We start from the raw sequence: 24,949 nt of genomic DNA, 5'->3' as shown, positions 1-24,949 counted from the left end.
TGTATTATCACAACTATCAACAATGATTAATTAGTGTGTTTTAAACACTTGTACAGTAAGATGTATTATTACAACTATCAACAATGATTAATTAGTATTAATTTAAACAATAGTAGAGTAAGATGTATTATTACAACAATCAACAATGATTAATTAGTATGTTTTAAACACTAGTACAGTAAGATGTATTATTACAACTATCAACAATGATTAATTAGTATGTTTTAAACACTAGTACAGTAAGATGTATTATTACAACTATCAACAATGATTAATTAGTATGTTTTAAACACTAGTACAGTAAGATGTATTATTACAACTATCAACAATGATTAATTAGTATGTTTTAAACACTAGTACAGTAAGATGTATTATTACAACTATCAACAATGATTAATTAGTGTGTTTTAAACACTAGTACAGTAAGATGTATTATTACAACTATCAACAATGATTAATTAGTATGTTTTAAACACTAGTACAGTAAGATGTATTATTACAACTATCAACAATGATTAATTAGTATGTTTTAAACACTAGTACAGTAAGATGTATTATTACAACTATCAACAATGATTAATTAGTATGTTTTAAACACTAGTACAGTAAGATGTATTATTACAACTATCAACAATGAATTATCATAATTAGTGTCAGTGTTTTATAAATGCAAAGTACAACGTACATATAAGGAATAGAAATCATACTTTGGATGGTGTAGTTGATGTAGGACAGTTAACATTGGCATTTATACAAAAGTAACTTTCCCAGTGCTCAAGTAGCGAGTCATAACGTAGCTAGTATGAAGTTGGTTGTGTCATAGATAAATAGTGTTACTAACTGAATATATTTTAATAAATGTTATAGATAGTGTTCTTACACAAATATGAAGAGAAGGAAACGTGGAAATCTCGAAGATTACATGAATAGGAAATTTGATAGAGATGTGGAAATAATTGTTATTATTTGAAGAGGTTATATGGAGTTTCCGATGGAGACAAATTATTAGTTTTTGAGTTTCGCGCAAAGCTACACGAGGGCTATCTGCACTAGCCGTTCCTTAATTTAGCAGCGTACAAATAGATGAAAGACAGCTAGTCAACACCACTCGCTGCCAACTCTTGGGCTACTCTTTTACTAACGAATAGTGGGATTGACCGACACAATATAACGTCCCCACGGCTGAAATGGCAAGCTTGTTTGGTGCGACGGTGATTCGAACCCGTGATTCTCAGATTACGAGTCGAACGTCTTAACACACCTGGCCATGCCAAGCCTGGAGACTAACGAAGAGATCGGTTTGAATCAGAGGAATCAGTCAAAGAAGAGCCCTCTGTGTTACAGAAGTGGTGGGATTGTGGATACTTGTAAGTTAATATACTCAGTTTAACGTTGCTATTCTAGTTTTGAATTGAAATGAATATAGAGATTGTCGAGTTTAAAATGTACTGTGGGTTCTGTGTTTCACATACAAAACATGACTATCGTAAAGACTTTATGTAATTGGTCTAGTCTGACATGGAATGTTGTATTTCACTATTGTGGGGGAGGTCTGCTTATGAGGTTGGTGATGTATAGTGTTTGTTATAGCAAGAAACTTTTCATTGAAATACTTGGTGGTTTGTACCCTATACAAAATATATACATACTCCAGTCTTTTTATTCTCTGTTTATTTCATAATAAGGATTGTTGATAAAAATTCATTTGGACACTTCTTCAGTTCGACACTTCATCAGTTAAACACTTCATCAGTTTTGAAAATAAAATAATTTTGTCTTGTTTGTTTAGATGTACCAATTCATGTGAAGAACCTTCTTGGTATAAGGTTGTTTTAGATCCACATCAGTTAAGGAAAACTATCTATATATCTATTTATTTGAAACTTTGGTCATTTTTTTCAGAGTATATTATTATTGTTGAATATACCTTACAGGAAGACAACCAAGTATCTTAGAATTGAATAATTCTAGCCCTAAATCTGTTTGTCTAATTAATAGTCATTTTTACGAACTTTAAAACACCGATTAAAATAATTACAAACCTTTGATTTTACTAACATTTAGAAAAGTCTGTTTTATGTTTAAAATATCAATTTATCAATTTTTAAAGTTTTATAAAAAGCACAGTAATTTAATCTCTAATGTTTCTAAGGGCAGAATTTTATAATAGACAATTAGTATTGTTTTATTAATAGATAATTAGTATTGTTTTATTAATAGATAATTAGTATTGTTTGTTAATAGATAATTAGTATTGTTTTATTAATAGATAATTAGTATTGTTTATTAATAGATAATTAGTATTGCTTATTAATAGATAATTAGTATTGTTTGTTAATAGATAATTAGTATTGTTTTATTAATAGATAATTAGTATTGTTTGTTAATAGATAATTAGTATTGTTTTATTAATAGATAATTACTGTTGTTTTATTAATAGATAATTAGTATTGTTTTATTAATAGATAATTACTGTTGTTTTATTAATAGATAATTAGTATTGTTTTATTAATTTATAAATACTATTGTTTTATTAATAGATAATTAGTATTGTTTGTTAACAGATAATTAGTATTGTTTTGTTAATAGATAATTAGTATTGTTTATTAATATATAATTACTATTGTTTTATTAATAGATAATTAGTATTGTTTTATTAATATATAAATACTATTGTTTTATTAATAGATAATTAGTATTGTTTGTTAATAGATAATTAGTATTGTTTGTTAATAGATAATTAGTATTGTTTATTAATAGATAATTAGTATTGTTTGTTAATAGATAATTAGTATTGTTTTATTAATAGATAATTAGTATTGTTTTATTAATAGATAATTAGTATTGTTTGTTAATAGATAATTAGTATTGTTTTGTTAATAGATAATTAGTATTGTTTATTAATAGATAATTAGTATTGTTTTATTAATAGATAAATAGTATTGTTTGTTAATAGATAATTAGTATTGTTTTATTAACAAATAATTAGTATTATTTATTAATAGATAATTACTATTGTTTTATTAATAGATAATTAGTATTGTTTGTTAATAGATAATTACTATTGTTTTATTAATAGATAATTACTATTGTTTTATTAATATATAATTAGTATTGTTTGTTAATAGATAATTAGTATTGTTTTGTTAATAGATAATTAGTATTGTTTATTAATATATAATTACTATTGTTTTATTAATAGATAATTAGTATTATTTATTGATAGATAATTACTATTGTTTTATTAATAGATAATTAGTATTGTTTGTTAATAGATAATTAGTATTGTTTTATTAATAGATAATTAGTATTGTTTTATTAATAGATAATTAGTATTGTTTTATTAATAGATAATTAGTATTGTTTGTTAATAGCTAATTAGTATTGTTTATTAATAGATAATTAGTATTATTTATTAATAAATAATTTCTATTGTTTTATTAATGGATAATTAGTATTGTTTGTTAATAGATAATTAGTATTGTTTTATTAATAGATAATTAGTATTGTTTGTTAATAGATAATTAGTATTGTTTTATTAATAGATAATTAGTATTGTTTATTAATAGATAATTAGTATTGTTTTATTAATAGATAATTAGTATTGTTTTATTAATAGATAATTAGTATTGTTTGTTAATAGATAATTAGTATTGTTTTATTAATAGATAATTAGTATTGTTTGTTAATAGATAATTAGTATTGTTTTATTAATAGATAATTAGTATTGTTTTATTAATAGATAATTAGTATTGTTTTATTAATAGATAAATAGTATTGTTTGTTAATAGATAATTAGTATTGTTTTATTAATAGATAATTAGTATTATTTATTAATAGATAATTACTATTGTTTTATTAATAGATAATTAGTATTGTTTGTTAATAGATAATTACTATTGTTTTATTAATAGATAATTACTATTGTTTTATTAATATATAATTAGTATTGTTTGTTAATAGATAATTAGTATTGTTTTATTAATAGATAATTAGTATTGTTTGTTAATAACTAATTAGTATTGTTTTATTAATAGATAATTAGTATTATTTATTGATAGATAATTACTATTGTTTTATTAATAGATAATTAGTATTGTTTGTTAATAGATAATTAGTATTGTTTTATTAATAGATAATTAGTATTGTTTTATTAATAGATAATTAGTATTGTTTTATTAATAGATAATTAGTATTGTTTGTTAATGGCTAATTAGTATTGTTTATTAATAGATAATTAGTATTGTTTTATTAATAGATAATTAGTATTGTTTTATTAATAGATAAATAGTATTGTTTGTTAATAGATAATTAGTATTGTTTTATTAATAGATAATTAGTATTATTTATTAATAGATAATTACTATTGTTTTATTAATAGATAATTAATATTGTTTGTTAATAGATAATTACTATTGTTTTATTAATAGATAATTACTATTGTTTTAGTAATATATAATTAGTATTGTTTGTTAATAGATAATTAGTATTGTTTTATTAATAGATAATTAGTATTGTTTGTTAATAGCTAATTAGTATTGTTTTATTAATAGATAATTAGTATTATTTATTGATAGATAATTACTATTGTTTTATTAATAGATAATTAGTATTGTTTGTTAATAGATAATTAGTATTGTTTTATTAATAGATAATTAGTATTGTTTTATTAATAGATAATTAGTATTGTTTTATTAATAGATAATTAGTATTGTTTGTTAATGGCTAATTAGTATTGTTTATTAATAGATAATTAGTATTGTTTTATTAATAGATAATTAGTATTGTTTTATTAATAGATAAATAGTATTGTTTGTTAATAGATAATTAGTATTGTTTTATTAATAGATAATTAGTATTATTTATTAATAGATAATTACTATTGTTTTATTAATAGATAATTAATATTGTTTGTTAATAGATAATTACTATTGTTTTATTAATAGATAATTACTATTGTTTTAGTAATATATAATTAGTATTGTTTGTTAATAGATAATTAGTATTGTTTTATTAATAGATAATTAGTATTGTTTGTTAATAGCTAATTAGTATTGTTTTATTAATAGATAATTAGTATTATTTATTGATAGATAATTACTATTGTTTTATTAATAGATAATTAGTATTGTTTGTTAATAGATAATTAGTATTGTTTTATTAATAGATAATTAGTATTGTTTTATTAATAGATAATTAGTATTGTTTTATTAATAGATAATTAGTATTGTTTGTTAATGGCTAATTAGTATTGTTTATTAATAGATAATTAGTATTATTTATTAATAAATAATTTCTATTGTTTTATTAATAGATAATTAGTATTGTTTGTTAATAGATAATTATTATTGTTTTATTAATAGATAATTAGTATTGTTTGTTAATAGATAATTAGTATTGTTTTATTAATAGATAATTAGTATTGTTTTATTAATAGATAATTAGTATTGTTTTATTAATAGATAATTAGTATTGTTTATTAATAGATAATTAGTATTGTTTGTTAATAGATAATTAGTATTGTTTTATTAATAGATAATTAGTATTGTTTTATTAATAGATAATTAATATTGTTTGTTAACAGATAATTAGTATTGTTTATTAATAGATAATTAGTATTGTTTTATTAATAGATAATTAATATTGTTTGTTAACAGATAATTAGTATTGTTTATTAATAGATAATTAGTATTGTTTGTTAATAGATAATTAGTATTGTTTTATTAATAGATAATTAATATTGTTTGTTAACAGATAATTAGTATTGTTTATTAATAGATAATTAGTATTGTTTGTTAATAGATAATTAGTATTGTTTTATTAATAGATAATTAGTATTGTTTGTTAATAGATAATTAGTATTGTCTTATTAATAGATAATTAGTATTGTTTTATTAATAGATAAATAGTATTGTTTTATTAATAGATAATTAGTATTATTTTATTAATAGATAAATAGTATTGTTTTATTAATAGATAATTAATATTGTTTGTTAACAGATAATTAGTATTGTTTATTAATAGATAATTAGTATTGTTTGTTAATAGATAATTAGTATTGTTTTATTAATAGATAATTAGTATTGTTTGTTAATAGATAATTAGTATTGTCTTATTAATAGATAATTAGTATTGTTTTATTAATAGATAAATAGTATTGTTTTATTAATAGATAATTAGTATTATTTTATTAATAGATAATTAGTATTATTTTATTAATAGATAATTAGTATTGTTTTAGCTGTCCCTGACATCTCTTTATTACAGGAATACTTCTTTATTTAAGTTTCGACTCACGAGCTTATTTGTAATTAGCGTTATAATTTGTTTGTGTAGAATCAAGCACACAACTACACAATGGGTATACTATGATCTGACTGCCACGAGTATCGAAACCCGATTGTTAGCAGGGTAAGTCCGCAGACGTGTTGCTTTGCTACAGGGTTCTATTGTCTTGAGTGAAAGCAACTTAATCTGGTTGTGTTCTATTACTACTAAACGCCCCATTTCTTCCTAAACGTGTCGATTGTTTAAGAGAAAGCTGGGATAGCTGCCCGAATTTTAAAACTTTATTACATATCGATTTCTAATGAGGTGAGTCGGTTTTTGTAACAACAGTAAAATTCTCCCTCGCCCCTCTATAAATGATAAAGTAATTACAAATATATTACCAAACGTAATATCTGTTGTAGATCATTTATGAAATATTTTAATATTTTGCACATTATAAGAGCTTTCTTCCAACAACCGCAGTATCAATGTGGTTAACTTATCGTGTCAGTAAACAACACATATTAAAAAAGGTTTATATCAAATTATCTTTACTTGTACTTAACCCAGCACAACCAAGTGGGTTAAAATGTTCGACTCATAATCTGAGGAGCGCAGATTCGAATCTCAATCGCACCAACTATACTCGCCATTTCAGCCATGGGGGTTTTATAATGTAACGATCAATCCCACTATTCGTTGGTAAAAGAGTAGCCCCAAAACAAAACGTATTGTAGTTAGGCAAAGAATTATAAATGCACGAAGTCGCCAGTAGATGGCTAGCTGGCGAAGGATCGTTTGTTTTTGAATTTCGCACAAAGCTACACGAGGGCTATCTGTGCTAGCCGTCCCTAATTTACCAGTGTAAGACTAGAGGTAAGGCAGCTAGTAACCACCAACCACCGCCAACTCTCGGGCTACTCTTTTACCAACGAATAGTGGGATTGACCGTCACATTATTATGCCTCCATGGTTGAAAGGACGAGCATCTTTGGTGTGACGGGGATTCGAACCTTGGACTCTGAGATTACGAGTCGAACCGAGGGAACTAATGGAGGGATTGAATGATAAAAACTAATTGTCTAACGGGAGATGAAAGGTTGAAATATACGAAGTTTTATTTTCTTCATTTGATTAGAGAAACCCACGACTTTAGGGTGGGCGTCGTTGACTAGTCGCCTTCTCTTTAGGCTAACGTTTAAAAACTGGAAACGGCTTGTGCAAGAGTCGTTGTGTAGTGAACCTCATTTGTTTTGCTTTCATCAAGGTAGTTATCTCTGGTTAGAATGTTATTAAATTACCGGGCGACTAGATAAACCATACTGAGATGACTACTAGTGTAAAAAATATATCAGAATGGTTTCTAAATTATACTTAAATTTTGTTTTAATATTCTCTGTATTTTTTTCTGTTCTATTTAATAATAATTTTAATTAGTAATTTACAAAACACGAAAGTAAGTTTGAAAATGTATTGATACCTTAACGTTTTACGTCACATTAAAAGTAATACGTCAGAGTAAAGAGTAGACAAGATAAAATTATCGACATTTAAAGTAGATTCAATGATTCAAGTGGTTGTTTCACCAACATAATTTTTATTTTGGATTCTCAAAACTAAAGAACATAAGGTTGCTTCTACAGTAGGTATTCGCGTTGGTGAACGCTCAGCGAGAAATAGACACTACAGAGATGTTTGGTTTGTTGTTTTTTTATTTTCGCGCAAAGCTACACGAGGGCTGTCTGCGTTAACCGTCCTTAATTTAGCATCACCACGTACCGCCAACTCTTGGGCTATTTTTTACCAACGAATAGTGGGATGACCGTCACATTATAACGCCCCTACTGTTGAAAGAGCGAACATTCACATTTCGAGTCGAATACTTTAACCACCTGGCCATGCCGGGCCCAGTGTAGAAAGAAACCAAAGGTTAAAATTTTGGTAATGTAGGAAGTTTCATTCCTTTATAAACAATGTAATGATTACAAAAAAACAGCTGCTTTACCAGAGATCTTGTTAGCCAGGATAACAGTTTTCTGGAAATGTTTTTAAACTAATCCTCAGTCAATATTATTGTCTTTACATTAATGAGTCCCTAACACAGAACACGAACTCTTTGTGTGCATGTATTAAGATGCGAAGCTGTATATCCGGACCGCGCTACTCTTCCGTGTGCACGAATAGAAAGTTAATTACCACAGTACACTGAAGCCAAGCAATAATTATTTTCTGAAAGAAAAAAAATCTAAAACGTCTTTGAATTTCTAGTTAACATTTGTACGAAATGACAAACAAAGTGAAACGAAACTTTCAGCGTTAAAATTATTCTACAAATTGGACTCTTTCACACAAACAAAAAATACATTAAAATATAAAAAGTACTTTGTAATCTTATCTTATAGAATGTTTTTCCAGTGTGGATAGCCTTCTTAACATGGAAGTTCATACTTTTATTTTACCAACAGTCTAAGGCAAAAGTCTATTTAAAGTATAGATTGTAGCTTCAGTGTTATCATGTCTTGTTACGTATGTATTATCAAGTATGTACTATATTGGATATCCTGTATTGTAACACGTGTATATTCATTAGAAATAAAACCAGTTTCAATTCAAACAAACTGTTTGATGTTATCTTCTAATTAATTAAGTACAAAGATGCGAGCTGTGCTGTGGCCACCACGAATATTGAAATCCTTTACTAGTGTTAGAAGGTTGTTGCGGGAAGGGCTACTCTAAAACTGGCTATTAATTTTAATAATTATCGTGCTACTAATTAGGTAAATAAACAAACGAATAAAAATGGCTAATTATGTCTTCAATGATCATTTGAGTTTCTGACCACAGCGCTTATTTTTGAGGGACTTTAACATTAAATATAGGGTTTCGATACCCGTGGTGGACAGAACAGAAGTAGTCTATTGTGTAGACACAAAAGTGACTTTAGATTAATAAAGTACTATTCTATTGTAATGTTGTTTTAGATTTTTTTATCTTCAAAGAAAGTAAATGCCTCCTATATAATGACTGAATTTCCAGGAAGAATTGAACTGAATTTTTTCATTGTAGAAAGTTTACCAATCTCTATCAAAACCTGCACTTTATAAACAATATGGATCTCAACTCGTCTCTATTATCATTAAACAATATTGGGAGTGAAAACTGAAGAGTTATTTTGGTTTATTTATAATGTTTGTTTGTTTTTTCAATCTATTTCCTCGAATTTTTCTCTCACACTTGCTGTATTTAATTACCTAGAATTTGTGTATTGCTTAATGAGTTAATAAAATATTAGGATACACTAATGAAAACCAAAACCTAAGTAATTTTTAGTGAATCTTTGAAACGTTGTTATTCAGAATTCGTGGATCAGCTCCGCCATCTACTGGAGTTACTATTCATCTAATTGTTATTCCTGCAATATTAAAAACTAACTAACTAACTATAAACAAGCGAGTCGTTAGTGATTTGTTAATATGTAGTTATGTGAGTCTTTATAACTCATTCGACTCGTAATCCGAGGGTCGCGGCTTTGAATCTCCGTCGTACCAAACATGCTCGCCCTTTCAGCCGTGGGGGCGTCATAATGTGACAATCAATCCCACTATTCGTTGGTAAAAGAATAGTCCAAGAGTTGGCGGTGGGTGGTGATGATCAGCTGCCTTCCCTCTAGTCTCACACTGGTAAATTAGGGACGGCTAGCACAGATAGCCCTCGAGTAGCTTTGTGCGAAATTAAAAAAAACAAACAAACTTTATAACTCAGTTTGTTATTTGTTACGTTGCTCGTAACTCGCTTAATATATTTAAGACACATACTGTAACATATTGTAACACACATATTATAACATCCATATTGTAACACACACATTATAACATCCATATTGCAACATATTGTAGCATACATATTGTAAGCTACATATTATGAGGAAATAATAAAAATGAAGTAATTACGTTACGTCGTGAGGAAATAATAACAATGAAGTAATTACGTTACGTCGTGAGGAAATAATAACAATGAAGCAATTACGTCAAGTCCTGAGGAAATAAAAACAATGAAGTAAATACGTTACGTCAGAAAATAATAACAATGAAATAATTACGTCACGTTCTGAGGAAATAATAACAATGAAGTAAATACGTTACGTCAGGAAATAATGACAATGATGTAATTACGTCACGTCCTGAGGAAATAATAACAATGAAGTAAATACGTTACGTCAGAAAATAATAACAATGAAGTAATTACGTCACGTCCTGAGGAAATAATAACAATGATGTAAATACGTTACGTCAGGAAATAATGACAATGATGTAATTACGTTACGTCGTGAGGAAATAATAACAATAAGGTAATAAATTTAATTTATGAAGTGAATATCTTTGTTTACCATTCTATTATATTAAACAAACATTTTTATTGTACTTTAAAAACAGTGTAAATCTACCTTTATATTTACACTTAAATTCTACAAACATTTTTCACTTAAAACAAAATAAATGCTTAGTTGTATCCATACGTAAGAACACACACGTCCTGTACTCTTGTGTAATCTTTAAACCGACGCTTTTACACCCAGTAACTTGACTTCCATCAACTAGAAGGTGCTATAATGATATAACCTTCCCTCTTCTTATGATCCATTTCCTTATTCTTTCTTTCTTTCAAATCGCTTCCGTGAGATAACATTCAGAGAACTCAAAGTTCTAGTTCGTCTTTCTCCCTTATCGGATTCATTCCACTCGGGTAATCCTGTTTTTACGATCAAACATTTGAAACCGTGCCAAAGCTATTACAAAGTCTAGTGTTTAATCTACTCAACGTTTTTTGGTTCTCCTAAGAAACAGTGGTTCTCTATAATAACAAAATCTTTTACTAAATGTCTCCTTGTAAGTTTTCTCATCTCATTTCCTCTGATTTTCCATAATGAAACAGTTCCTTATGAGACTGTTTTCTATATCTTATCTAGAGTTACTTCATCATTAACTTAGAATTAACATATATTTCAATTAATTTCTGTCAACGCTAAACCTTTTAAACACATTAATGTCTTGTTACCAAACATAATCGAGATATTACCACACTGTGGTTCTTACACTAAACATACGAGACAGAAGTCACATCAATAAAACCCATCAATGAACGAAGTGTTTATCTAATAAAACCCATCAATGAACGAAGTGTTTATATAATAGAACCCATCAATGAACGAAGTGTTTATCTAATAAAACCCATTAATCAACAAAATGTTTATCTAATAAAACCCATCAATGAACGAAGTATTTATGGCACAAAAGCCCCATTTATCAAGAGGGGTTTGTTTCTCTATAAACACCTAATACTCACTGAATTATTCATCTTACAATATACTTAACTATCTGTATATTAGAATGAATATCTTTCTTTTTCTGTCTCCTATCTGTCTTTGTCGTTAACAGAATAAATATCTATTTCTCTGTTTACTTGTATGTGTGTCTGACTATTTGTATATCTACTTATCCATCTGACTGGCTGTATATCCGTTAACTACCTATACGTGCCTGTTTAAAATATGTAGCTAGGATTTTCTTATTCAGCAGCTATATTTAATTTATTACAGTTAAAATATATATCATTAACATTTCATTCGAAATGATAACCCAAAAATATACTACAATGTATTTTGTTCATGAGATGTGGTGGTTATGTACTCTGTTTGATACAACTGGATACACACGTGAAATATCAGTAGGTGTCGTTTAGGGTTGCTCGTGACACTTTCTCAGTCTTGTTCCTGAATAATTATAACTGAACATGCCTCTTTCCACCAAACTTGTAATGCTGCATAGATATAAGCTGTCTTTACATCCTTATGTTCTTATAAAGTTGTATATCAGTTGATAATAATTAACTATTCCCATTCTCTTCACTGAGATCATAGCATTTGAAGTTGTAAGTTTATAACATTAAACTAGATATAGAGGGCGCTGTCATACCACTGTCATGGCTGAATGGTAATTAAAGCTCACGGAGATCATTCTAACGACGACTGTAATATGTGTGGATAACATACTTGTCCAGCAATGGAAAATAACGAAGTCCACTTGGAGTACAACTAATTGGCGTTGCTCACGAAGCTGTTTGGAATAAAGTAACAGCTCCCTCTGTTGTTTTAAAACTTTCAAATAATATAAAGATAAATAACGACTTGAACAGTATTCACTGACATAAAAATTAGTTTATTCAACTGTCTATCGAAATAATCTGGATTTGTTAACTTTAATATGTGAGTGGTTTGTTTTGCACATGTATTGTTTAATGCATCATATAAATGTGTGTTTAAATCATCTAATGTTTAAATGGGTTATGTAATATGGGGTGGACCATGAAATAACTGAGAGATCATGTGACATCCGATGGGTCATATTGTAATACCGTGTAACAGTTGTTTGTGTATTGTGGGATGGGTTACAAATGTGTTGGAGAGTTATAAGTTGATGTGATATAATGATTCTTCATATAATATATAGGCTGGTCATAAAATGTTCATATAATATGCTCATTGTTCATCTAATGTATTGATTGTTTATATATGTTGATTGTTGTGTTGTCACTAAATACCATTACAATACAGTATGTTGTCACTAAACACCATTACAACACAGTGTGTTGTCACTAAATACAATTACAACTCAGTATGTGAGCATTTTTAAAGATATTAAAGACTTTGAAATATAAAAAAACGTTTTAAATTTAGATAAAGTATAAACTTTCGTATTTAGTTCAATAAGATAAACATGGACCTTAATACTTGGTGTAATTAGATATAAATTATTAAATACAACAAAATATAACGTTTCAGATAAGGTACAGTCCTATTAAAATGGTGAATGTAACCAGATACCTTTTGTCTATGTTCTTTAATTAATAATAAACTAATTTGAGTGTTTGTGTGAGAGCGCCCAGTCTTTAGATCCCAGGTGAGAATCCCTTGACCGAACATGTTCGTATTTTCAGCTATGGTGGGCGTTATAAATCATCAATCAATTCCACTGTTCTTTGATAAAGAGAAACCTAAGACTTGGCGGTGGGTGGTGATGACTAGCTTCCTTTCCCCTTGTCTGTCACTTCTTAATTAGGGACAGCTAATGCGGACAGACCTTGTGCAGCTTGGCCAAAAGTTCTACAAATAAACTAAAAAGAAACAGTAATCTGGTTCGCCAAACAACACATATTAAAAACCACCAGAGACGAAAATAACCTCAGTTCTTTCTTGTTTGGACCGGCATTGCCAGGTGGGATAAGACGTTCGACTCATCATCTGAGGGTTGGGGGTTCGAATCCCGATCGCATCAAACATGCTCGCCCTTTCAGCCGTGGGGGCGTTATAATGTTACGGACAATCCCAATATTCGTTGGTAAAAGAATATCCCAACAGTTGGCCGTGGGCGGTGATGACTAGCTGCTTTACCTCTAGTCTTACACTCCTAAATTATGGACGGTTAGCGCAGATAGCCCTCGTGTAGCTTCGCGAGAAATTCAAAACAAACAAACAAATATAAATACGTGCATAGCGCAAACATTTACCATTACACAACCATATATCATTACATAACTATATCCGTTAAATAAATGTGTACCATTACATAAATATATATCATTACATAAATACGTACCATTGCATATTATGTATCATTAAATAAATATGTAAAATTAAAAATAAACACTCGTTTTGATCATATTAAAGGTGTAAGTCAGTATTGTCTGTTATTTTATTATTTTTATCATTATAATGTACTACTTACTCAGATCTATAAAATATCCTATATTTATTATTATGATCTCTAAGCTACTCATATCTAGACGGTATTCTATATTTACTATTATGATCTATAACTTACTCAGATCTATGAGATATCCTATATTTACTATTATAATCTATAACTTACTCAGATCTATGAGGTATCCTATATTTACTATTATGATCTATAACTTACTCAGATCTATGAGATATCCTATATTTACTATTATAATCTATAACTTACTCAGATCTATGAGGTATCCTATATTTACTATTATAATCTATAACTTACTCAGATCTATGAGATATCCTATATTTACTATTGTAATCTATAACTTACTCAGATCTATGAGGTATCCTATATTTACTATTATGATCTATAACTTACTCAGATCTATGAGGTATCCTATATTTACAATTATAATCTATAACTTACTCAGATCTATGAGGTATCCTATATTTACTATTATGATCTATAACTTACTCAGATCTATGAGATATCCTATATTTACTCTTATAATCTATAACTTACTCAGATCTATGAGGTATCTTATATTTACTATTATGATCTGTAACTTACTCAGATCTATGAGGTATTCTATATTTACTATTATGATCTATAGCTTACTCAGATCTATGAGGTATCCTATATTTACTATTATGATCTATAACTTACTCAGATCTATGAGGTATCCTATATTTACTATTATGATCTATAACTTACTCAGATCTATGAGATATCCTATATTTACTATTATGATCTATAACTTACTCAGATCTATGAGGTATCCTATATTTACTATTATGATCTATAACTTACTCAGATCCATGAGATATCCTATATTTACTATTATGATCTATAGCTTACTCAGATCTATGAGATATCCTATATTTACTATTATGATCTATAACTTACTCAGATCTATGAGATATCCTATATTTACTATTATGATCTATAACTTACTCATATCTATGAGATATCCTATATTTACTATTATGATCTATAACTTACTCAGATCTATGAGGTATCCTATATTTACTATTATGATCTATAACTTACTCAGATCTATGAGATATCCTATATTTACTATTATGATCTATAACTTACTCAGATCTATGAGATATCCTATATTTACTATTATGATCTATAACTTACTCAGATCTATGAGATATCCTATATTTACTATTATGATCTATAACTTACTCAGATCTATGAGGTATCCTATATTTACTATTATGATCTATAACTTACTCAGATCTATGAGATATCCTACATTTACTATTATGATCTATAGCTTACTCAGATCTGTAAAGTGTTTTATCTTTGTTTTCTCTAACTTACAATGTGTTAAAAAGTTTCATATTTTTGTTATTATACATAACTTCCTAGTCTTATTACGTTTCTCATGTTTATTATTATAATACATTCCAGTGACGTTAGGTTAACAATACTTAGAGCATAATAAATTGAACTTAAGCTCAGGGTTCTATTGTTCACTGTTACTAGTGAGACGGTTTAACAATGGTTAGAACGTCTTATAACCTGTAGAGTTCCAGATTAATTGTTACGAATTTTTTATACGTCAGGTACTTAAAACTCTAAAACTTTCATTAGAATAGAAGTATTCCTATCAGCAGGCGTATGAACATATGAAAGTATTTGTTATTCTACTGGTCTCTGAAATAAAAACAAGAGAGCCTGAGCAACCTCATATTAACACACACCACTTAATATTGGGTATATAAGTTGTGCTCTCCAATTGCACAGCGATATATCAGCGAACTTACAACGCTAGACTCCAGGTTTCGATACCCGTGATGGGCATAGTAGAGTCAGTAAATTTTGTAGTTTTATGCTGAACAAGAAACAAAGAAAGCAGGCGTTATATGTTGACTTTCAGACAGTTTTAGGTTTCTTTAGTTTTCAGTGTATATTTCTGTTTCGGTTTTAACAACGAGCTTAGACCACGTTCGTTTAAATAACACACTAACATGAATATCGGTTCTAGGTTCTAAGAGATCTCTTTTGTATTTTGAATATTTGGTTTATTTTAGACGTGAACAAAAGCAGATGTAGTTTCACCTGTACGTGCCTTATGTTAAAACGCCTGTAAACTACATTGAAGTGTTTATTATTTGTTGTTTAATATTATAAGAAATGTACGTACTCGAAACATAAACAAACAAACCAGCTTTCCCTTTTACTTCACAAATTATAAGAAAAGGTAAGTCCCTGTGAGGTAATATTTAATACGTGTTCGTTCATCATAACGTAAATACATCAGTACATACAGGACGTTACAAAAAGTGCTACATTTTGACGTAGCGATAGTAAAATAACGTTACTTCAGCTATATAGACTATCTGCAGTTGCACTCTTACATTGTTATAACTGTATTGATATAGCGATAGTAAAATAACGTTACTACAACTACAAAGACTATCTGTAGTTACATTTCTACATTCTTGTAACTGTACTGAAGTTAAGATAGTAAAATAACTTTACTTCTGTTCTATAGACTATCTGTAGTTACAGTGCTACATTGTTGTATCTGTACTCAAATAGCAATAGTAAAATAACGTTACTTCTGTTCTATAGATTATCTGTAGTTACAGTGCGACATTGCTGTATCTGTACTCAAATAGCGATAGTAAAATAGCGTTACCTCTGTTCTATAGACTATCTGTAGTTACAGTGCTACATTGTTGTATCTGTACTCAAATAGCGATAGTAAAATAACGTTACTTTTGTTCTATAGATTATCTGTAGTTACAGTGCTACATTGTTGTATCTGTACTCAAATAGCGATAGTAAAATAACGTTACTTCTGTTCTATAGCTTATCTGTAGTTACAGTGCTACATTGTTGTATCTGTACTCAAATAGCGATAGTAAAATAGCGTTACTTCTGTTCTATAGCTTATCTGTAGTTACAGTGCTACATTGTTGTATCTGTACTCAAATAGCGATAGTAAAATAACGTTACTTCTGTTCTATAGACTATCTGTAGTTACAGTGCTACATTGTTGTATCTGTACTCAAATAGCGATAGTAAAATAACGTTATTTCTGTTCTATAGACTATCTCTAGTTACAGTGCTACATTGTTGTATCTGTACTCAAATAGCGATAGTAAAATAGCGTTACTTCTGTTCTATAGCTTATCTGTAGTTACAGTGCTACATTGTTGTATCTGTACTCAAATAGCGATAGTAAAATAGCGTTACTTCTGTTCTATAGCTTATCTGTAGTTACAGTGCTACATTGTTGTATCTGTACTCAAATAGCGATAGTAAAATAACGTTACTTTTGTTCTATAGATTATCTGTAGTTACAGTGCTACATTGTTGTATCTGTACTCAAATAGCAATAGTAAGATAACGTTACTTCTGTTCTATAGACTATCTGTAGTTACAGTGCTACATTGTTGTATCTGTACTCAAATAGCAATAGTAAAATAACGTTACTTTTGTTCTATAGATTATCTGTAGTTACAGTGCTACATTGTTGTATCTGTACTCAAATAGCAATAGTAAAATAACGTTACTTTTGTTCTATAGATTATCTGTAGTTACAGTGCTACATTGTTGTATCTGTACTCAAATAGCGATAGTAAAATAACGTTACTTTTGTTCTATAGATTATCTGTAGTTACAGTGCTGCATTGTAAGTGTACTGATGTAGCGATATATATATATATTATAGTTTATATAACTTGTCTATATGCTTTATACACGTACATTGTATAGTTTATTACCTGGTCAACAGGTTTTATATAGTTTATGAACCTTGTGTTTATTTTATTACCACAAAGGTGAAAATGTCGTTTAGTTTTTAGGGTCAAAGGTTATTACCCCAGGATTACAGTTGCAACACTGCAAGCCCTGTGCCTTTAGGCGTGGAATCGAACCACGTTCTATAAAAGAGACGTCAAATCAGTGTAGAACAAAATAACAAGACATTCTTACTTCTTTATCAAAACACAGTGTAGAACAAGATAACATGACATTCTTATTGTCTTTTATCAAAACACAGTGTAGAACAAGATAACATGACATTCTTATTGTCTTTTATCAAAACACAGTGTAGAACAAGATAACATGACATTCTTATTGTCTTTTATCAAAACACAGTGTAGAACAAGATAACATGACATTCTTATTGTCTTTTATCAAAACACGGTGTAGAACAAGATAACATGACATTCTTATTGTCTTTTATCAAAACACAGTGTAGAACAAGATAACATGACATTCTTATTGTCTTTTATCAAAACACAGTGTAGAACAAGATAACATGACATTCTTATTGTCTTTTGTGAAAACACAATGTAGAACAAGATAACATGATATTCTTATTGTCTTTTGTCAAAACACAGTGTAGAACAAGATAACATGACATTCTTATTGTCTTTTGTCAAAACACAGTGTAGAACAAGATAACATGACATTCTTATTGTCTTTTATCAAAACACGGTGTAGAACAAGATAACATGACATTCTTATTATCTTTTGTCAAAACACAGTGTAGAACAAGATAACATGACATTCTTATTGTCTTTTATCAAAACACAGTGTAGAACAAGATAACATAACATTCTTATTGTCTTTTGTGAAAACACAGTGTAGAACAAGATAACATGACATTCTTATTATCTTTTGTCAAAACACAGTGTAGAACAAGATAACATGACATTCTTATTGTCTTTTGTCAAAACACAGTGTAGAACAAGATAACATGACATTCTTATTGTCTTTTATCAAAACACAGTGTAGAACAAGATAACATGACATTCTTATTGTCTTTTGTCAAAACACAGTGTAGAACAAGATAACATGACATTCTTATTGTCTTTTATCAAAACACAGTGTAGAACAAGATAACATGACATTCTTATTATCTTTTGTCAAAACACAGTGTAGAACAAGATAACATGACATTCTTATTATCTTTTATCAAAACACAGTGTAGAACAAGATAACATGACATTCTTATTGTCTTTTATCGTAAGCAGTTTCCCTCTCGTTACATTTAACAAAAGTATCAATACTACATTATATGTCCCTTGTATCAATACTACATTATATGTCCCTTGTATCAATACTACATTATATGCCCCTTGTATCAATACTACATTATTTGCCCCTTGTATTAAAGGATACTCTATACTCTAGGAGAACAAGAATTATTAATTTAAAACTCTGTCCTGTGTTGGGAGCGAGAACAATCTATTTGAAACACGAACATACCTTCGATGATTTGACGTTAAAGTTCAGAGTTCGAACTCTACGGAGAGCACAGCTTAAAAAACATGAAGCAGTAAGACTGTTTGTTTTGAATTTCGCGTTAAGCTACATGAGGGTTATCTGCGCTAGCCGTCCCTAATTTAGCAGTGTAAGACTAGAGGAAAGGCAGCTAGTCATCACTACCTACCGCCAATTCTTGGGCTACTCTTTTACCAACAAATAGTGGAACTGACCGTTACTTTATAACACTCTCAAGGCTTAGAGGACGAACATGTTTGTTATGACGTGGGTTCGAACCCGAGACCTTTGGATCAGGATTTGAATACTTTATCCACCTGGCCATGTCGGGTCGAATGAGTACGACCTAAATGAAGTTAATTTACACTTCCCTAACAATCGGGAATTTTATTATCTGAAGAGGATATGAAATATCTGTTCTGAGTGAACTTAGAAACTACCAAGAATTGCTTGTCGTTCTTATTCGTTCATTGTTTTCGTGGTAAACAAAACACAAGTTATTAGTGTCTTAGTAAGAAAACGACAATACAATATTCTAATAAAAAAACCTTTTATTATTATTTCTTAAAGTTTTAAATTGTGTTTCATCACGAGATAGTTTCCTTCTGCCATTATCGATTTGTCAGAACAAGTACATGAAAATAAAAACGGCATTTTGAGAAAATACTGTAATATTATCTCTAACCACAGGAATTATGGGTTAAGGTATTTTATTATCCTTGGAAGTAGTTTAATTCAAAAATATAATGTATTTTTAAGTAGGTCTTAAGGTCCCGTGTATGTGAAGTTCACGTAAACACATACGTAGGTTATATAATCTCTTTGACTAGAAGAAAACCGAACAACTGTAGATCAGACACAATTGTGTCTTGTCTTTCCTGAAGATGACGTTCGAACGTCGAGTCATGTTGAGTCAAACAAAGAACTTAATTAAAATGTTTCTACTTGTTTTTAAAGTTGAATGTTATTTAATATCTTATTTCTTGTAATTAACTTCTCATCAGAATACTGAGATATGTCAAACGGAACCTTAATGTACCGATCTAACTCGGAGTCGGACGGTTTGTTTCAATAGTGGCGTACCTCCATTTATAGCGACATTTTAGGCCATAGTCTAAATAATTTACTTTAGTACGTTAGTGAAGTTTGGAGTAATATTTGTTTTTTCCCTATTATAATAAATGCAGATTACCATAATAGAAGTTTCTATCTTTTGTTTTCTCTGTCAACAGGAGTCGCTGGAGAGGTTACGAGGGACTATCTTCAAGGACCGTTCTTTTCCTTGGAACCCAACCATCTCGTAGAGTTTTCCAATAACAGCGGTGCTGAAGTTAAGTGTTCAGCAACAGGAAGACCCTGGCCTGCACTACAGTGGACCAATAGGGAGGGTCAACACATCCAAGATGTCACTGGAATCAGATACATCACATCGGACGGAACACTGGTCTTCGCGCCCTTTAAACCGGATGATTACCGACAGGATATCCACGCTGCTGTATACACATGCGTAGCTTCGAACAAAGTTGGTTCTATTAGAAGCAGAGACGTACAGGTTCGTGCAGGTAAGGTTTGGTTTCCGTTTGTTTCCACTTCTAGTTAAAATAATGTTTCCTATGCCTGCGTGTCTTCTGTGAATGAATAAAACTAGGTATAATATTTTCATTCGTTTTGTTCCCCCTGGTGGCACAGCAGTATGTGTGAGCTAACCAACAAGACTAATCGGGTTTCCAAACCCGTGGTGAGCAGAGCACAGATAGCACATTGTGTAGCTTTGTGCTTAACTTTAAAAAAAAATCATTTTATTGTAAAAGATGAAAGAAAAGTTAAATAGAGTTTTGAGGAAAACCTTTGTTCTGACTGGGGTTCTAACAACCAGTACTTTATGACGTAAGTGCAGTTAGAGACTCACGGAGGCTGTCCAGCTTGGTTACCAACATACCTTCCTTTCATCGATTCAGTCACCTTCAAAAGTAACACGAACCTCAAAATGAATGGACAACAGATTGTACCGGTGTCTGGTAGAGATATACAGTTTCTCAGTATACTTTAGTGATAGTTTATATATTATTGTAGGTATATCACTGAGCAAACATTAATACCATAAAACAAATCGTGAACGTAGTAAACGTTTTTAATAAAATTTGATCGATTTCGCTTGTTTCCTTTGATTAATCAAACACGTCAAAATGTCATTTATAAATTACAGACTGTTAAATGTATCCAAATACACCTATATAAAAACTATCTTCTTTAATAAGTTATATTTGAAAAAAATGGCATATGCACAAACAACGTATCATCTCAACGTACATGTCAACAAACAACATACAGTAATCAGTGATGACGAAAACCCACTTGTTCAGAACATACATGTCAACAAACAACATACAGTTGACTGCATGAAAACACTTTTACATAGAAGAGCGAACAACGTTTCGACCTTCTTCGGTCATCGTCAGGTTCACGTTGTACGCTCTTCTATGTAAAGTGTTTTCTCAGCCCAAACGAGCCGTTTTTGCAAAAAAAAAACATACAGTAATGATACACATAAAATACATTATTCATCATAACGTACATGTCAACAAACAACATACAGTAATGATACACATAAAATATACTCTTCATCTTAACGTACATGTCAACAAACAACATACAGTAATGATACACATAAAATAACTACAACATCAAACACAACACAGTGAGTATAAGTAACAACACACACAAACAGGATGTCAACCTACTACAACATCAAACACAACACAGTGAGTATAAGTAACAACACACACAAACAGGATGTCAACCTACTACAACATCAAACACAACACAGTGAGTATAAGTAATAACACACACAAACAGGATGTCAACCTACTACAACATCAAACACAACACAGTGAGTATAAGTAACAACACACACAAACAGGATGTCAACCTACTACAACATCAAACACAACACAGTGAGTATAAGTAACAACACACACAAACAGGATGTCAACCTACTACAACATCAAACACAACACAGTGAGTATAAGTAACAACACACACAAACAGGATGTCAACCTACTACAACATCAAACACAACACAGTGAGTATAAGTAACAACACACACAAACAGGATGTCAACCTACTACAACATCAAACACAACACAGTGAGTATAAGTAACAACACACACAAACAGGATGTCAACCTACTACAACATCAAACACAACACAGTGAGTATAAGTAATAACACACACAAACAGGATGTCAACCTACTACAACATCAAACACAACACAGTGAGTATAAGTAACAACACACACAAACAGGATGTCAACCTACTACAACATCAAACACAACACAGTGAGTATAAGTAACAACACACACAAACAGGATGTCAACCTACTACAACATCAAACACAACACAGTGAGTATAAGTAACAACACACACAAACAGGATGTCAACCTACTACAACATCAAACACAACACAGTGAGTATAAGTAACAACACACACAAACAGGATGTCAACCTACTACAACATCAAACACAACACAGTGAGTATAAGTAACAACACACACAAACAGGATGTCAACCTACTACAACATCAAACACAACACAGTGAGTATAAGTAACAACACACACAAACAGGATGTCAACCTACTACAACATCAAACACAACACAGTGAGTATAAGTAATAACACACACAAACAGGATGTCAACCTACTACAACATCAAACACAACACAGTGAGTATAAGTATAAGTCAAACACAACACAGTGAGTATAAGTAACAACACACACAAACAGGATGTCAACCTACTACAACATCAAACACAACACAGTGAGTATAAGTAACAACACACACAAACAGGATGTCAACCTACTACAACATCAAACACAACACAGTGAGTATAAGTAACAACACACACAAACAGGATGTCAACCTACTACAACATCAAACACAACACAGTGAGTATAAGTAACAACACACACAAACAGGATGTCAACCTACTACAACATCAAACACAACACAGTGAGTATAAGTAATAACACACACAAACAGGATGTCAACCTACTACAACATCAAACACAACACAGTGAGTATAAGTAACAACACACACAAACAGGATGTCAACCTACTACAACATCAAACACAACACAGTGAGTATAAGTAACAACACACACAAACAGGATGTCAACCTACTACAACATCAAACACAACACAGTGAGTATAAGTAACAACACACACAAACAGGATGTCAACCTACTACAACATCAAACACAACACAGTGAGTATAAGTAACAACACACACAAACAGGATGTCAACCTACTACAACATCAAACACAACACAGTGAGTATAAGTAACAACACACACAAACAGGATGTCAACCTACTACAACATCAAACACAACACAGTGAGTATAAGTAACAACACACACAAACAGGATGTCAACCTACTACAACATCAAACACAACACAGTGAGTATAAGTAACAACACACACAAACAGGATGTCAACCTACTACAACATCAAACACAACACAGTGAGTATAAGTAACAACACACACAAACAGGATGTCAACCTACTACAACATCAAACACAACACAGTGAGTATAAGTAACAACACACACAAACAGGATGTCAACCTACTACAACATCAAACACAACACAGTGAGTATAAGTAATAACACACACAAACAGGATGTCAACCTACTACAACATCAAACACAACACAGTGAGTATAAGTAACAACACACACAAACAGGATGTCAACCTACTACAACATCAAACACAACACAGTGAGTATAAGTAACAACACACACAAACAGGATGTCAACCTACTACAACATCAAACACAACACAGTGAGTATAAGTAACAACACACACAAACAGGATGTCAACCTACTACAACATCAAACACAACACAGTGAGTATAAGTAACAACACACACAAACAGGATGTCAACCTACTACAACATCAAACACAACACAGTGAGTATAAGTCAGAATACACACAAACAGGATGTCAACCTACTACAACATCAAACACAACACAGTAACAACACACACAAACAGGATGTCAACCTACTACAACATCAAACACAACACAGTGAGTATAAGTAACAACACACACAAACAGGATGTCAACCTACTACAACATCAAACACAACACAGTGAGTATAAGTAACAACACACACAAACAGGATGTCAACCTACTACAACATCAAACACAACACAGTGAGTATAAGTAACAACACACACAAACAGGATGTCAACCTACTACAACATCAAACACAACACAGTGAGTATAAGTAACAACACACACAAACAGGATGTCAACCTACTACAACATCAAACACAACACAGTGAGTATAAGTAACAACACACACAAACAGGATGTCAACCTACTACAACATCAAACACAACACAGTGAGTATAAGTAACAACACACACAAACAGGATGTCAACCTACTACAACATCAAACACAACACAGTGAGTATAAGTAACAACACACACAAACAGGATGTCAACCTACTACAACATCAAACACAACACAGTGAGTATAAGTAACAACACACACAAACAGGATGTCAACCTACTACAACATCAAACACAACACAGTGAGTATAAGTAACAACACACACAAACAGGATGTCAACC

The 24,949-nt window shown here is 30.0% G+C and overlaps 1 protein-coding gene across 1 annotated transcript in view; it reads left to right on the top strand.

Moving 5' to 3' along the window:
* LOC143245837 (cell adhesion molecule Dscam1-like) overlaps positions 1–20,910 on the top strand; it is a 34,395-nt gene extending 13,485 nt beyond the window's left edge. Inside the window, exon 2 of the mRNA XM_076492093.1 lies at positions 20,543–20,910. Within this exon, the coding sequence (XP_076348208.1) occupies positions 20,543–20,910 (368 nt within the window). The remainder of the gene's footprint in view (positions 1–20,542) is intronic.
* Positions 20,911–24,949: the final 4,039 nt, after the last annotated feature.

The sequence above is a fragment of the Tachypleus tridentatus genome, chromosome 3, assembly GCF_004210375.1.
Source record: "Tachypleus tridentatus isolate NWPU-2018 chromosome 3, ASM421037v1, whole genome shotgun sequence".
In the NCBI taxonomy this organism is placed as follows: Eukaryota; Metazoa; Arthropoda; class Merostomata; order Xiphosura; family Limulidae; genus Tachypleus; species Tachypleus tridentatus.
The sequence above is the reverse complement of the archived record's forward strand: the minus strand, read 5'-3'. Positions and strand labels throughout refer to the sequence as shown.